Source organism: Ambystoma mexicanum, chromosome 7p (genome assembly GCF_040938575.1).
Source record: "Ambystoma mexicanum isolate Mex_15411 chromosome 7p, UKY_AmexF1_1, whole genome shotgun sequence".
Classification (NCBI taxonomy): Eukaryota; Metazoa; Chordata; class Amphibia; order Caudata; family Ambystomatidae; genus Ambystoma; species Ambystoma mexicanum.
Genome location: NC_090939.1, coordinates 19686019 through 19703397, shown reverse-complemented (window position 1 = coordinate 19703397; position 17379 = coordinate 19686019). Strand labels below are relative to the sequence as shown.

Genomic DNA, 17379 nt, shown 5'->3' with positions numbered 1-17379 from the left:
CCTGGAATCACTGTCGCCGCAGTAGAATTTTTGGAAGGTGTGCATCGACCTCTGCGTAGCGGCACCGCAAATGTCCAGCAGAGGCACACCAGACAAATGCTGTTGTTGCAGCGATTGCTCTGGTAGAAGGGGGTCCCGGACGTCCAGGCAACGGTCGGTTTGCCAACCAGTGACAATGAGTGATGCAGCTAGCGAGCCACATGGAGATGGCAGCCTTGGAAAGGCCTTCCCATGGTTCACAGGACACAAAGTTCACAAAAAGCAGAGAAGTCTTCCGGAAACTCTTTGTGCGGGCCACAGAACACATTAGCGCTCGAGCCACATCCAGAGAGTGCAAAGTTCTTTCAGCTGGCGACGAACCTTAGGCATGCAGGCGGGGTGTGTCCGTAGCACCACCCTCCTCTCGTGGAAAGTCAAGTAAGGCCGCTTACAGGAAAGGGCAGGGCCTGGATCTCACCTACTCTCCTGGCAGAGATGATGGCGACGAGGAAAGCCGTCTTCCAAGACAGGAACTTAAGCGGAGCTTGATGCATCGGCTTGAATGGGGCCCCCATGAGCCTAGTCAGCACCACGTTCAGTTCCCATGCCAGGGCAGGCGCCTTCACCGGCGGGAAAGAATGGAACAGAGCTTTGATGAACTCCTTGACTGTCCTGGAGTCCTGGTGTAGTGGGATATAGCTGCCAGATGCACCTCGATGGAGGCATGCGCCAGCCCTGACTTAGCCAACAACAAGAAGTAAGGAAGGACTTGGGGCGTCCGTGACCCTCAGAAGGTTAATATTCTGTGACCAGCACCAAGTCGCGGAAATGCTTCCATTTGTGTCTGTAACAGTCGACACCCTGGCCTTGGCAAGGACCAGTCCACAGGGAGATCGTAACCACCGAACTCTAATGCTGCAGGAGCCAGGCCTTCAACTTCAGCGATCCTGGGTCATGGTGCAGGATTGCGCCTCCTTCCCTGGCGAGAAGATTTGCGACGACTGGTAGCTTGACCAGAGGGGACGCTGACATGCTGAGATTTGCTGCACAGGCACCGTCTGAGATGACTGATGACTCGCAGTGGCAACCGGGGGGGGGGGGGGGGGGGAGATTCGGGGTGGGGAGGTAGACGGGAAAGCATCCATGAACAGGCATTCCGAAGGGAAGGAGAATGCGTCCCCCATACTCCGCGGCTGGGGGAACCTGCTGGCAAACTTCCGGCACTTGGAGTTCTTCACCCTTGTTGAGTCGTCGTAGATCGAGAATGGGCCTCCAGCCCCCGGTCTTTCTTACTAGAAAGTATCTTGAGTAAACTCCGGAGCCGCTTCGGAACCAGCTCTATCGCCCCTTTTCTTAATATGGCCCGAACCTCTAGCAGCAGCTGAGGGATGTGTAGTTCCTGCCGGGCCACCGGTGGTATTTGCAGGCACTTTAGTTGAAACGCCAAAGTTTGCCCATGAGCGAGAGCGTCCAGCACCCATTGATTGGTGGAGAGGTTTTCCCACAAGGCGACGAAGTTCGCCAGCCGGCCTCCCACCGGGGTGCAGGCCCAATGTCCCAGCCAGTTCAGTCCTGCTTGGAGGCTGGCATGCCGGCCTGTGAGCCTTGACAACAGCGGCCACCTCCGAAGGCCTTGGAACAAGTCCTGCAGGCTTCCTGGGTCGTGGAACTGGAGGGTTGACGTTAAGAGGATGATTCACCACCAAAACTCGATCTACCAGACTTTCTTCCTGAGGGACGAAAGGACAGACGGTGCTGTTGCAACGTGCCTAAGGCACGGGCTGTCTATGTGTCGGTCTTGATGGCCTTTAGTGATTCATCGACAACCTTGCCAAAAACAATGTCTCAAACAGCATGTCCAGGAACCTCGTCTGGACCTCCTGAATGAAGTTAGTGCCATCCCCTCCGCCCCCCCCCTCTTTGGGTCCTGAGGGGTCGGCCTCGGGCTGAGGTCCGGCATCCTCTTTTCCAGAGTCTTCTCCATTGGTCTGGCCAAAGCCTCCCGCCTGGGAGGAAGTGCCACCCTGACCACCACCCGGGTACCATGGACCGGGTCAGACCCTTTCGCCTTCGAGAGGACGGCAGCAACCATCTTGATCGAAGAGGATGTCTTGGCCTGGATCACCTGGGCCTTAACTGACAGGTCAGATTTGTCCTGCTTGGCCTTCTCCGGCTCCTCTCGCAGCTTCCCCGGGGTAGTCGACTCTTAGATGAAGAGCTGGAACGATGGCTGAAGATTGAGGCGGAGACTATGAACACGACCAGACTGTCGCGGGACCCGCTTGCGCAGTGACCCTGAAGGTAGTGGACTTGCGGTACTTCGCTTTGTTTTGGGCCCCCATGGATGGGGCACCCTCAAAGGACTTAGAAGCCCGCTCTGGCTGGCTGGATCCGGATGAAGCAAGCCCCTGTGAACCACATGGGGTAGAGGCCCTGGCCTTGAGCCATGTCGCCAGTCGAACGTGACAATCCTTCATCGTCGTGCGCTTGGAAAAGCCACGGCAGATCTCGCAAACTTCTTCCTTGTGCGTCGGGTGAAGACAAAGGCACTGGAAATGCTGGTCGTCCGCGAAAACATTCTGCAAACCGCAGTTGGTGCAGAGCTTGAAGAGGGAAGACCCATCCTTCTCCTCCGACATGATCCAGCGCGGTGTAGGCCTGACTGCCTTTTGGCAACTTCCAAGAAGAAACACTCGACGATTTTGCCCTTGAGGGTCGATGAGAGATGCAGAAAAACAGATCCCCGTTAATCAGAAGAATAAACGATGGAGCACACAGGCTCGAAAGAACAAAAAATAGGGTTTTCCTAGTCAAAAAAGTGCGAAAGATGCGGAAAGCTCCAAGATCGAAACACGAGGACTCCCAACACTTGAAAGTGCGCTAAAAATCTAAAAATGGCTGCCAGAGGAGGGGCTTAGGGAGAGGGCAGTCATTGGCTGGGGCACTATGACCCAGAGCTCAGTGATTGGTTAATAGGAGAAAGACAGTTTATAAACGAAAGAAACTTTTTTTCTTTTACAAAGGATTCCCAGCCTGACGACAGGGTATATTCATGAGCATGTGAATCCATGCCAGACCCCATGCTGGAGAAACGGAAATTCCCAGATATAAGAAACAATATCTCTAAATTGGGCTTAAAGTCCAGATTAGGAGCCAAGGCAATTCTAAATGCGGTCCCAATACCGAGGTCTCTTGCCATTTACTGAACAAGGAGAGATGGCGAGTCAAAGAATTAAAAAGTCAAGAGTCTGGTAGATATTCTGTGGGTTCAGTTAATACTAAAAAAGGGAAGATCAAAAATCAATTAAAACATCGCTTATCGCACCTTCTGAGCAATCAAGGAATCAAAACCCTTGCTCTATGGTCGCAGAGATAATCTCTCAGATCCTTCAGAAATTGGGTCTGGCGGAGACCCCACTCTAGTCTCAAAAGATCTGAAATGGTTAAGCTGGAATAGGGGGCTCGAGGGGCTCTAGCTCCTTTAGAAATGAGAACTTCAGAACTAAAATCTTTAAACTATACGATCTAATTGTATTCCAAGGAACCTGGCAAAAAAGATAAATTAGAGAGGTTCACAATAAAACAACAACTAGCCATACACCAAGGTCTGCTTATTGTTCTAAGGAATGAGAACTTCTCCAACTCAAAAATAATGAGATGGGACTTCCCGGGTATCCTAGCGATAAAAACTAAAATTAGGGATACGAAAGTTACCATGGAGCTATGGGTGATTCATATGTATTGGAATCCAGCCAATCCATCATTCAACTCCTTTCTGAATAGTCTAGCACAGGTTTTAACAGACCTAAAAAATACAAATGGAGCAGGTAGCATCATCTTGTCAGGCGACGTAATCGCCCAGTGTATTAAAACTAGCTGTAGATACCTGGAAGATGCCTAGTCCATTAGTATGGAAATGGCTAGCTTTTCTGATGGAATGGAATCTCCTCATGGGAAATGGGAACATCAAGGGCGACGTTACTCCAGCAATCACTTGGTCAAGGGGTGAGCTGGGCTCTACTATTGATTATGTTTTCTTCACAAAGGATCTATTTGACAAATGCTTAGACCTGAATATTGTGAAGACGGCCTAGAGTGATCATAATGACAGGGTCAATTGAGCTAGTTGTGGAAAATTCTCAAGGCCAATCTCTCTGTGTTGCAAGTTGATAATGCAGTTAATGGGCTGGGTAAGTTTAGGATGAGGGACTTCAACTCAATCGTGAATTGATAAAAGTGTGAGAGCATGTCGGATCAAGAGCAGAGATCCCTATATAATCCACTGACATGTGTACAATCAGTTTGGAAGGCAGAAATGCCCAAATATGTAGGTGCCCGACTATGGACTAACCAATGGCACTCCTTTAGTGAAGTGACGCTCGTAAAGAAGATGGAAGTATGGAAATAACTCTGCTGGCTCAACAAAGATCTGAGTAAGGAGGAGTTAAGCGTAGAGAGAAGGAGGATATGCCGAAACGAATCAATGGTCTAAATCTCAAAGACACATTAGGCTACAAAATGGAGAACAAATGCCAAGAGTCCTCGGGTCCTATAACTTGAGAAACTTCTGGGCAATTGTTAACAGGAGAGAACAGTCCACTCAGAGTAATGTCAGAGGAGTCAGAATGAGTGAAACATTTCTCTGATCTATATGGTCCAGGTGGTGTTATTCTGAACCAGGGCAAGGGTACAGGTGGGTGGAGTTTGAACCTTAACAGGGACCTAGTAAAGGAGGCCATCAAGAAAGCCTAGGGCCTCAGGACCCAATGGCCTTAGAAATCAGATCTTCAAATCTAATGATGTCCTGTGGTCCACCCCTCTCTTTAATATCTTTCTGGAGATAATTAAAACCAAAACTTGTTATGAAGTTTGTTATGCTGTTATTAATATGGAGACTGTGCCATGCAATTCTAGGAGGTATGGAAGCGTGGAGTTATTACATCTTCAGGGTTCTGATGAGGTCATAGAATGTATACTTGCTTGTTCAGTATCCAGTGTTCTATATTTGTCAGTTATAGTTGTCCCTTGATTACCTAGGAAGCCTCTGATGTGCTGGGGGTCTTTTTACCCGTTGACTCAAATCCTTATTCTAAAGACTTACCTGCTTCCTTGAGTGTCCTCATAACAAAACTTTACCGACTCATGGAGGGAGGCCATAGTCATACCAATATATAAGAAGGGCGATCGGGCGGATCCCATTAACTACCGTCCGATCTCCCTTCTTGATGCTGACAGCAAAATCTTTGCAAGCTTGGTGTTGAACGACCGAGACCTAGATAAAAACCCATGACATACTCGCAAAAAATCAAATTGGTTTTAGAAGGGGACTATCGAGAACCTTTAAAGGCCTCATCCTTCGCACATCTAGTAAGAGCTTTGTGAAGGAGGGTCCCCTGTTGTTCAGGGCCTGGGTCGACTTGTCACAGGCTTTTGATACAGTGGATAGAGAACAACTGTGGGGGACATTGAGGCTTTGGGGTATCCCGGAGTCTCTCCTATCCATCATAATAGAGCTACATAATAAGTCTGCTCTGAGGAGAAGGCTAGATGCAAGAGGAAACGTATCCATTTGAATCTTGACTTATAAGGGAGTGAGATAGGGGTTTATGGTGGCACCTTGCCTCTTTAATTTATACCTAGTGAATTTGGCCACTGATTTGCAAGGGAACGGACTCTAGTCCGGTGGTTGGTAATGAGAGGCTGAATTGGGTTGCGTACGCAGACAAAATCGGGCTACTAGACGATACCCCTATAGGACTCCAGAGATTACTTGATGCATTGGGTGATTATGCAAGAGCAAATGATCTAAAAATCAACCCCGCCAAATCTAAAATAGTAATTTTCAAACACCCTCTTACTAGGTAATCCCCCTTTATATGTAAACTGTCCGGTCAAGTCATCTCTAAAGGCAAGGATGTCTTATATCTGGAGTTTACTATTCTATCTTTTCCATCAAGAGAATACACAGAGGGGATCCTTGAAGATAAGGTGACTAACCTTGGGAGTCAGATGAAGAAACTAAGTGCTTTGTTCTGTAAATTCTCGATAAAGCCTCTTAAAATTGTATGCCAGCAAAATCATCCAAATTCTGACGTATGGCATAGACGTTTTGCCAGCTATTGTCACAATAAATTGGGAAAGACTGGAAGGCCTATTATAGAGATGTGTTCTTTCTTCTGCAATCTCTCCCTGTGGCTCCACTGAGGTATGAACTTGGCTGTTCACAAGTCAATACTCTGTATGAAGACCTTAATGTAGAGCTTTTGAAAGCAGGGAACCCGTTTTTGGCAGGTCTTGCTGCCTATGCAAAGGGTATTCTGATCTCTTGTGATTGTGAAATTAGTGATTTGCATGACAATCCAATTTATGTTAAAAAAAAGATAAAGAAGAAAGGATTGATAGAGACAATCACAGAAATTAGATCTAAGAAATTGTTTCCCTCCCATTCATTCGATGATAAACCATTGGGCTTTCTACCGGGTTACTTAGGGCGATTTTCGAATGATAAAAAGGTAGGTCTGATTTTCTCAGATTTCGCTTGAATATCCTATGAGGGAAATTCTCCACTCAAGGCACAAGGAAATTTATAAGGATAATATATGCCAACCCTGCTCTGAAGTATGTGTAGAGACCCTACAACATGTTCTTATTGAATGTCCAGGTACTCGCTCTCCCTTAGACTGAAAAAGTTTAAGTTTGTGGATAAGGCTTCGTGGCTAGAGACCCAAATCTATTTGGGATCGTCTCCGCTATGGACATGAAAGTGTACTGTCTTGGGCGGTCATAATCTTCTTACGTGAGCTCAGCCTCTTATTGATGTGAACTGAGATTTGGTTTGCTTTTTTTATTTTGTCTTTTTATTCTTATTTTAAATTTCTTTTGTTTTTTGAGGATGAAATTTGTAAGAAATTGGATATTTTCAAGAATATAACAAGTTCGTTTTTAGGCTGCACTTTTTTTTCGTACTATTATCAAACGTTTGTGAAAAGTCATAATTGTAATATTTACATTAACTAACAAAAAAAATGTATGCTTTACTCATTGGGATTTTCTACTGGGAAACATGGCTCTGAGATGTGGTGTACGCAGCAAGGTGGACCTTTAGTGAGTCGAAACCAAGTCCTGAATCTTAGAGGTGTGTTAGTTAATGAACTAGATCTTTAGATGAACAGACAAAAGGGTTGATGTTTTCAGTATTGCACCGAATGACAAACCGTTTCCATTTATTGGAGTAAAAACGTCTGGTGTTAGGTGTTTGTGTTCCTCAATGAATGTCCATATATCTTTGAGGTAGTTGTAGGTTCCCAAACTCTTGGCTTCCGGAGCCAAGCTTCTAAATTGAGCGTCTGAGGGCACAGGTTCAATATTTTCCTTTGATCTTGTGACAGCACGTTGTATGGGCAAGGCAATTTATTGGGTGGGGAGACTGACATTCTCATGAAAGCCACCAGGATCAGTGTGAATTGTTTGTGGTGCATCTTGTGAACTATCCTGTTCAGTAGGGGAATTGGGGGCAAAGCGTAGGCAAATCTCCCTGATCATGTTATCCAGAGACCGTTCCCTTTGGACTTTCTGTGTGCGTACTTGGTGACATAACCTGGGCATTGTACGTTCTCCAGAGTTGTGGTGAAGGTGTCAATGTCTGGATGACCTCATTCTGCAAAGAATGTGTGTAAAATGTGTTTTTGCCAGCGCCACTCGTGCTCTACGGGTAGGTACAAGTCTCTGCTGAGTACGTCTGCCAGAAGGTTGTGTTCCCCTGAAACATGTTGTACCAGTAGAACAGTGTAAAGCAAAGTTTGCATGCAAAACCAACCTTTGGTATAAGTCTGTACCATACAGTTTTTTGGTAGTGAGCTGAGCAGCCAGGCTTATCTCAAGAGGGAATGTGAGCTTGTAATGAGGTTACACAGAGGTCTACAGTTACAAGCATTCAAATAGACACACTCAAGATTTCTTGGTAAAACACTTACTAATTTATTACAGTCAGTTAGAAAACATTCACTAAAAAGGAGGCAATCAATATCACACCAAAATATACTACAGTACCTCACACTATCAGGTTCTGAGGCATTATACTACTTTGAATAGTTGAGTTACTCATTAATAGTGCAAATAGTTTTAGTTCATCAGAGGAGTTGTTCCAATGCAATAGGTAGTCGATGGGCTAGAGTCTTGTATAAGTAAAAACGGTTCTGGTATTTAAACAGAAAGGTCTTTGCCACGGTTCTCAGAAGTAGTTCATAGAAGAAAGATTCATATGTCGGGTCACAAGCTGACTAGGCCTGCAAGTTGCCAAAGTTTCACGCACTTTCGCAGTGAGAATTAAGTTCTCTCGGTTGGTTTTTCACAGTACCTTAGATTGAAGATAAAGATGTAGCTGAAGACTTCTGTTCCTGGCAGTTCTTGCAGATCTCGCTGCTCCTGAGCCTCAGTCATGGGGACACGAGGGATGACGTCAGGGGACTCCTGCATTGCACGGGGACTGGTCAAAAGCTGGCAAACTGGCCAATCTTCGATTCCAGTAGCTCTCTTCAAGCACACAAACTGGTGTCCTTCCTGGCTACTCTGTTTCCTGCAGCACTCTGAGGAAAATACAACCAGCTCCGATAATGGTGTCCACGTGGCTTACGAGTTGATTGGTCGCACCAACTCAAAGGAAGTCGTCGTCCTTGAAGGGCTTCTCTGTTGAGATGAACTTGGTGATTCGGACCAACAGCAGGGCTTCACCGGGCAAACTAAGGGTCCAGGAGTTGCAGCAGCCGTCCTCTTCCAGTTAGTCTTCGGTTCTTTCGTTCCAGTGGTCGACTGCCTTCCAAGCCAAGAGACTCGCCTTTTAAACAGTAAGCTGCCACTCACCCAGCAGGGTGGCTGTCCTTGCCGGACAGTCTCCCAGCCAATCATGCCAGAGTGCATTTGGGTGTTCTAGGAGACAAAGCACATGGCGTTTCGGGCACCTCCCTCACTTCCTGCCCAGTCCTGAAGTCCGCCAAAGGCGTAGGAACAAAGGGGCCAAACCTGGTTTGGCGTACAGAGAAACTCTAGAAGGACCTTTCCAAAAAGAAATGGCGAAAAAAGAAGACCCGGACCCGTTTAAACAAAGGAGGCTCAGGCGCCATCTTGAAAAATATGGCTCCAGCGATTTAACCCTACCGGTGTTCACGGTTGGAAAAAATCATACTAGTTTGTTGTAAAACCACTGCCACCAGCCATTTCGAGAGGAAAGGCTAGCATTTGACTGCTACATAGGGGATATTAGGTAACCCCTCCGGCACTCTATTGTAAGATAGGGTGTGCATGGTCTAGGAATTTAAAAAAGACTAGTAAAGTCAATTTAACTTTACTTTCTCTGGGAAACCGTAGTTTATCCCAGAGAGGGCATTTAAACCTTGGGACAGCCTAAAAAGGCTTCCCTGTGTTACTACACTGAGGGTGCTGTGTGACACATGAACAGATGATGCCAATGGAGTTGTCTAAAACTCCGTAATCAAAGAACACAAGAGTAAAACAACAAAATATATGAGAGAGTGGGAAATAAGGCTCTCACTCTCGGAAAAAAAAAAAAATCAAGTCCTCAAAATCCAGCAAAGTTGCTGGGGGTCTCTAAGGAGAAGGGAATTTGCACATTTACGAGAATTCTTCCTAACAAGTGCTTAAATGCCCTTTTCCAAATAGTCTGACAGGTTGGACAGCCCTGGAGAGTGCCCCCCTGTTTGTTCAGATAATACATGGCTTTAGTGCTGTCTGAGGACCAGCACGGTCTTCCCCTGAAGTTGTGTCAGGAAGTTTTTAGGGCCTTGAACACAGCAAGTAGTTACATCAGATTGATGCGATTGGCTGCTACTGATTGTGACCACATGCCGTGCACTGTTTGCTCTAGGAGGTGTGCTCCCCATCCCGACAGCGATGCGTCTGTGGTGAGTGGCTTCTACTGCAGGGGTGGTGAAGGATTTCCCCTTCAGAAGGTTCTCCTTGGACCACCACTGCAGAGACCGAATGAGGGATGTCGAGACAACCACTAGATCGTCCCATCGACCGCTTGCCTGACACCATTGGCTCAAAAGCCACTCCTGCATAGGATGCATTCGCAGACGGACGTGTGGAACTAGGAAGATGCAGGATGCCATCATCCCCAACAGCTGCATGGCTTTTTGTACAGTTACTGGACTGGCTTCATACTGGGTGATCTGGAACATCATGCTTTGAACCCACTTGTCGGAGGGGAAGACTAGTCAGTCTTCTGTTCGAATTAGTGCTTGTAGAAACTGTTTGACTTGACTGGGGAGCAGACTTTACTTTCTCGTTGATTGAGAACCCCAGGTTGAAAAGAAGATCTACAGTCTTGGGTGTTTTCCAGACATTCCTGATGCAAATCTCCAGTTATGAGCCAGTCATCGAGATAAGGGTACACTGGAAAGGACTGCCTATGCACAGGTGAGCAGCCGCCACTGCAAATACCTTTGTAAACATCCTCAGAGCTGAGGCAGTGCCGAAGGGGAGTACTTTCAACTGATAGTGTTCTCCATCATGAACCTGAGCTACTTTCTGTGCACTGGCAACATTGAAATATGAAAGTATGCCTCTTTCCTATCCAAGGTGGCCATGTAATCTCCCTGTTGCAGTGGGATTACCTCCTGTAGATTTGTCATCCTTAACTTTTGAGGTTTGACATACTTGTTTGCAGGACGCAGATCTAAAGGGGTGCATGGTTGGATCCTTTTTGGGTACAAGGAAGTATATTGAATAAATACCCTTGTTTACCCGAACACCTTGGACGACCTTGACTGTGCCATTCTACAGTAGGATCTGTAGATGATCTGGCGACAGTAGTCTGATTGTCGGCAGGTGGTATGAGGGTGACTGGAGGAATTCTATACAATAGCTGTTGCTGTCCATTTTAGAGGACCCATTGATCCAAGGTGAGGCCCTCCTATGCGTGGGTGAAAGATGTTAATCGCCCCTCCTACCAGGGAAACATGGGAGGGGACTTGCACCACAGTGTCATTTGCTGGCTGGGGCAAGGGAGCCTCTGCCAGCTGGGTTTCTCCCCCTACCCTTGCCACGCCGAAATCCCTGTTGAGTGGTTTGAAAACTGCTGGAAGTGCCCTGGCTGGGATTCCAGTCAGGGTGACCCTCCCGTTCTCTAGGCACCTTGATGAGTGGGAAAAGGATGTCCGTGAAAGGACCAGTGGGTGTTAAATACCCCTCCCCCGTTGAACTAATGTCTTGGCTGAGATTTGATTTAGAGACTTCAATGTTTCATGCTGCTTCCGCGGGCTTCATCTACCACTTTGCCAAAGAGGGCAGGGTCTTCCACCAGTTTAATAATAAGTGAAGCCTGTCTCTCAGGCTTGAAACCAGAATCCTTGAGCCAGTCATGGTGTTTCAACATGGTGCCTTGTGCTAGTATCCTCCCTGCAGTCTCTGCTGAGTCAACTGCGTTTTTAAATTTGTTTTGCATCACCCCACACCCTTCTTTCACCACTGCCATTTTGCAGGCCTTCGTGCTCTAGTCCACACTGTACATCGTTATAGCTAGCAAGGAGTGCTGTGTTATTTATAAGCTATACAGGTGCTGAAAGAATCTGAGGAGGTGATTCGCTTCATGGGCACTCTCTCCTGTGTCACGATCTTAAAGTGGTCCGGAGCCTTCCTGAAAAGGGTGTTGAACAACATTTGATCTTCCAGTGGTGAAGCCTCCCAAGGCTGATAGACTGGAGGAGCGTCCAAGAATATATTGTCGGATTCAGCCTTATGGGCAGGAGTAAAGGAAAAACAGGGTCCTGGGAGATCTATTAATCTTAATGTTAAAGGATATTTGTACCGCGCACTACCACCACCAGGGTGGTCCCCTGGCGCTCTGGCGGATCTGAACAGGGAACAGGGGGAGAGAGTTAATGGAAACAAGTGGGAAAAGTGCAAGAGAGCAGTGATGTGCTGTTGGCAACCTCAACACAGTAAACACCGCTCGCTGGGCTTGTGGCGCTTTCCGTTCGGTAGCCGTTGTGTGCTGTTGTGTGAGTATGTGGTTTGTTTTGTTGTTGCGGTGTAGTGAAGTTTGTGCGGTTAGTTGTGCTATAGGGTTGTGGTTGTGTTTGTTTAGAGTTTGCGAGGTGTATGCAGAGGGGTGAAATTGCTAGTGGGTTGGTTATTGGCACAAGGGTGCGAGGGTCAGTAGGCTCCGCCGAAAACTTTGACGGGCCTGCGGGTGCCGATGGCTTCTTTGACAAATCCGTCGAGGAAGGCCTTTTGTGTGGTTTGTGTGCCTTTGTCGCTGGGGTAAGATGTCCAAATAGCAATGCCGACGGCATGCTTATCGGGGCCGGGCACGTGGGAATCTGTAGACTCCACAGTGACGTCTTTGGCTCAGAACTGGAGCAGTGGCTGCTTAACGAGTCCTCGTCCGAGGCGCCGGCAGGAGAGTGACACTCGAACTGCATGACGCAGGCCGCCCACTGCTTGGTATGCCTGTCCTTAAGGATATTAGTTCAAAAGAGCTTTCAGGCCTTGCAACGCTGTTCAGCATGGTGATGAGGGAGACACTGGTTACACTCCTTGTGAGTGTCCTTCCACAGCAATTTGCCGTTAAGTGAAGGGCAAAAATGTAAAAGGAGTTGGCCCCATAATTGAGGGGAAAAGCAGCCAGACAAGAAAAGGAAAAGTAGGAGGGGTAGAAAGAAAAAGGCATTCTCAGAGAATTGTCAGCAGAAAACATGTCCCGACACTCCCTACTGTAAGGCTGGGCCAGAGTCCCAAGGCCGAGAAACAGCTGTCGAGTCGCTGGAGGCAGCAAGAGGTGCAGAATCGGCAAAACGGGATCAGCTGAACCGGTGTCGAGTATTTCCAGTGCCAAAGACGCAGTAAAACGGCAATATAATCTCGATCGACTAGCTCTGCATTAAGCGACGGACCAGAAAGGCAGAAAAAATCTTGGGGGTTGGGTGGACGGGTCCGTGACGTGTGAAGGATTTGGGTAGACTACCCCTCACGTTGGGTAAAGTGTACTTCAAGCCCATGTCAACATCCCTTTTTTCGAGCTTCGAAAGAGACGCAATTCTCTGCGATTACCATTAGATATCGGACTATATGCACAGCGTGTGATTGTAAGTAGATTCACAAACATCAACTATGTTTTATAACGATTTGTGTAACAATGCTTACCTGTGATTTTTATACGCTTATTGTGTTAACTATAGGCCTAATCAATAATTGTATTTTATACTTCCTGTCTAACTGGAATTAATAGCTTGTGGACTCACTGTAGCCCTAGACCACTCGCACCCTTCCCAAGACTAAGCAGTGATTGATCTGCTACCTTACCTGGATAGAGTTTGTCTGACTGGTCAGTGTTTTCCCTGTTCACCATTACAGGGTGGCCTCTTAAGGTCCTCCCACCAGAGCAGATTTTGGAAATCCATCTGAACAGGGAACGTGGGTTCGGCTAGCGCATGACTGAGCGCATATGCGTGTAGTAACTACCTGCCAAACTTAAAAGGGACAACCTATTTTTGGACAGCCTTTCAAGACTACAGTGCAGGTGATTCCAGCCAAATGAAAGGGAGCGCAGAACAAGAGAGGAAAATATATTTTACACTAAAATCAACTGGTGGGCAGAATTAGGGAGGCTACCCTAGTTAAGGTGAACGGGGAGAAACAGTTTAGCCAACACCCAATCAAGGTACAGTGGAGAACAGTAAAAGCTCAGTTTTAGGAGAGTGAGGTCTCAATGAGTCCTCCTAGAAAAACAATAATTCAGACAGTTATAAAAATAAAGTTATTTATTTAGGCCTATAGAACAAACTGAAAAATCAAAGTAGCGGGTAGTAATATTACCAAATACTATATAATACAAATCTATAAAATGACCACTATACATCTAATAACTTTACATGCAAAACAGGTAATCAATGCCAATGCAGTTCAAATGGTGAGAACCAGTCACAAGTTCAATTCCTTATACTTTAGAAGTGCAACCCCCAACATGCGTGGGGCCTAGTGACCAAAGGTCACAGGTTCCAACACAAGGTTTCTCACAGGAAGGTATACTCTGAACGGATGTTGTGTTAGGTATTGTTGTAAAGCGTTAGTTCGCCAAAGGCATCTTGGCACTACAGGAGGGAGAGCTCTGCTGAACAAACAGACAGTTAGAATATGTGTGTTTTGAATGCCTTTCTAAAGGCAAGGTGGTCCTCTAGATGCTTCAGATAGAGCGGCAAGCCATTCCAATATCTGGGGCAGCAACAGAACGCACGCCCCCCACAGCGGGCGCGCTGAAACACGGGTATAACAAGACCACCAGCTGTAGCTGAGCGCTAGGACGTAGCGAGAAAACTTGGCGCAAAGGTATTTAGCTCCTTGGGCCTGAAGAGCGCGGTGGACAAGCAGAACGTCTTGAAAACAATACGCTGGGCAACCGGTAGCCAATGGAGTGACCAGAGATATGTGAGCACTAAACGGAGAGCCAGTGGCAACCTGGGCAGCCATGTTTTGCAGCTGTTGAAGTCGCAAGATAAGACCTTTCGGTTGCGATAAATAAAGGGAATTACAGTAATCTAAACGACTCAATACTATTTCCACCACCACTGGAGGATGAAGATGAGCAGGAATAAGAGGAAAAACCTTTCAAAGAATACATAGATAGGGCCCTACTTTGCAGACAGCAGAAACCTGGGACTCCATGGAGAGAGTGGATGAGAATATTACCCCCAGAAACCTCACCTTATCTGCCGGAAACGGGAGAGGACCCAAGGAAGAAGGCCAGAAGGAAGAGACTCTTAGTGAGGGGTTGGGAGGGGATCCCACCACCAGCACCTCAGTGTTGTCCCCATTCAACTTCAGCCATTTGCAGTTAATCCAATCTCCGACGGCTGCCAGACACTCCATCAGACGTGACATCTCAGCCTGATCGAGATTTAATCAGATAAGGATCTGAGTGTCGTCAGTGTATGAGTAACACCTGACGCCGAAGGAGCAGATGAGACATACCAACGGCCAGATATAAATATTGAAGAGAATGGGGGACAAGGCAGAGCCTTGAGGGACACTTCAGCGGAGTGAAAAAATTGATGAAAGAAACTGACTTGTGGTGGTGATTCAGAATAGTTTCAGACTATTTAAAAGTTCAGCAACAATTTCCCGGAAGACAGGCAAGTTATCCTCTCTTCCTGGTATACTTGACCCCAGGTTTGGTGGCCAAAGGTAACTAAGAGGGAGGATGTCAGGGTAGGGATGTGGGGGAGCAGGTACATGTATGCTTACTTACCCCTCCCACTACCTCCCGCCCCACTCCCCCAAGCGATTTTCCCAGTGGCACGATGGATTGTCTGGGGGTCGTTGGGAGCGTGGTCGAACGAAGGGTGTCAGGTGATGCAATCCCGGTCGATAAACAAATACAGACTTTCAAGATGCAGACCTTTCCAGGACACTTCACGGGATGGAGGAAGACTAGTTGCATCAACAATCATCATTTGCAGGTGACAACAGGCAGCTCCAGGACAGGTTTCCTTGATGATAGGAAGCTGAACATTCAGGAAAATGAGACTTCCGGCACAAGATGGCAACCACTAAATTTCCAGGAATTAACACGGAACAGCGACAATCCTGTCGAGGTACCCGACGACAGAGCTGGTCAGCCCAGGGACACTTCTGACGGCATGCAACCTTAAGACATCGAGACTAAGTCCCATTAGTCCAAAAGTCGAAGCACCGGCAAGGGTATTCCTAAATCAGGCAGAGGAGCAGAGCTTCAGTGGAGAGGATGCTGGTCCACTGTCCTCGGGTCGTTAACGGGCAGCTCTTCTTGAAGGATTCTTAGCTCCAAAGTAGATCTGAAGAATGGCTGCAGGAGCAGTCTTCTTATCCAAACCTGGTGTTGAAAGCAAGTCCAAGCCCACCAATGGTAACAATCTGCACCATGCAAACAGCCAGTAGTTGACCAATCAGTCACAACTACGGGTTTCACATCAGCTCCAGTAGCAGATGTCTGGCAACAGGGATGTGGACTGGGAGTAGATAGGCTTAGCCCCCTTCCAGGGCCACACAAAAGCGCTCTAGTCCACAAAAGTAGCCGCTTTTCCAGGGCAAGAGCATGACCTTATATGGGATTTTCTGACCTGGGAAGGCAGGAAGACGGCCAAACAGTATGGTACAGAACAAGCAATAATCTCATGGCACAACCCTTTTAGGACGCTAGCCACGTTTAGTAGCCATACATGGTAAAAGGGAATGTGCACAAGAAAAATAAAGCAAAAATGGTACAAATGTACCTGTTGCCATCAGCTTGTCTTTAGGGACATATAAAATTAACAAATTCCCAAATGTAAAAGGCTAGTGTGGCAAGATTATCCCCATTGCACTGCAATGTAATTTTCTTTGTGGATTGTAAAAATACAAGAATTCAAAATGAGAAACAATGCTTCCCAATACTGACAATCGGAAGGACTAGCCGGTTTCCCGATAGCAATGAGCAAAAGAGAAGGGAAGTTTAGCGTAAGGGTTTACTTCCCTTCAAAAAGTCAGGACAGGATCAAAAAGAATGCAAAAAGAATGGGGTTCCATGGAAAACCATGGACGGAAAGTTGTAAAATGAAAATCTTTCCTAACACTAACGTCATGTTCAGATACTAATATTGAAAACATATGTATGGGCTGTCAAAAAATAAGTTCTGAAAATGGAGACAGTGTGGATAGGGTGCTACTTACCTTGTCCTGATACAGTTTGTGGAGCCAAGAAGCTGCTTCCTTCTCATCTTCCGGGACTTCATCCAGAGCAAATCTCCTAAATGAAAGAAAACAAACAGAAAAGGGGTCAGCTATATTTAGCAGTTTCAGCCGAGGGTCAGTATCTGAAGGCACTCCCTCCCATCAGCTGTTCTGTGTGTACAGGATTTGCTACCAGGGAGATTTGGAGATGCCTGGAAACCAGTCTAGATGTCCAATGCATGTCTACCCATCAATGAGCAAAGGCAAGACTAGGTTTATGTCATCTACGAGAGGCTCCGACGCCTCCGAAAAACTCCAGGGCAAACCTGGGGCCACTGCAGTCAAAGAGCTTCACACAATCATGGGGATGTTTGTGTGGAGAGAACTCTTCTACACTGCATTTTAAACGGAAAAGGCTGACAATACGATCATGCGTGCTGCATGATTATTTTTAATATACAGAATAGAACTGATGAACCATTTTTTGAGAATCCAATAGTGAATTATTCTATTACAAAATTCACTTTAGTCCACCCACAAGTCATAGACCTGCATCCCGCCTGGTTCGACTCAATTTATTACAAACGTCATGTGAAGGCAAAATGATCTACCGAGCCGTGGATTGAAAAGCACATCAGTAAACTAACAAAGGGGCTGAGAAAACAACCCCAAACATGTGATCCATAAAGCCATACAAAA

General features: G+C 46.7%; 1 protein-coding gene across 2 annotated transcripts in view; it reads right to left on the bottom strand.

Moving 5' to 3' along the window:
• Nucleotides 1–17379, bottom strand: part of AGPAT3 (1-acylglycerol-3-phosphate O-acyltransferase 3) — a 660566-nt gene that overhangs the window by 89321 nt on the left and 553866 nt on the right. For both annotated transcript variants that reach the window (XM_069635675.1, XM_069635676.1), the window contains one exon: nt 16681–16756. In XM_069635675.1, coding sequence (XP_069491776.1) covers nt 16681–16756 — 76 coding nt within the window. The remainder of the gene's footprint in view (nt 1–16680; nt 16757–17379) is intronic.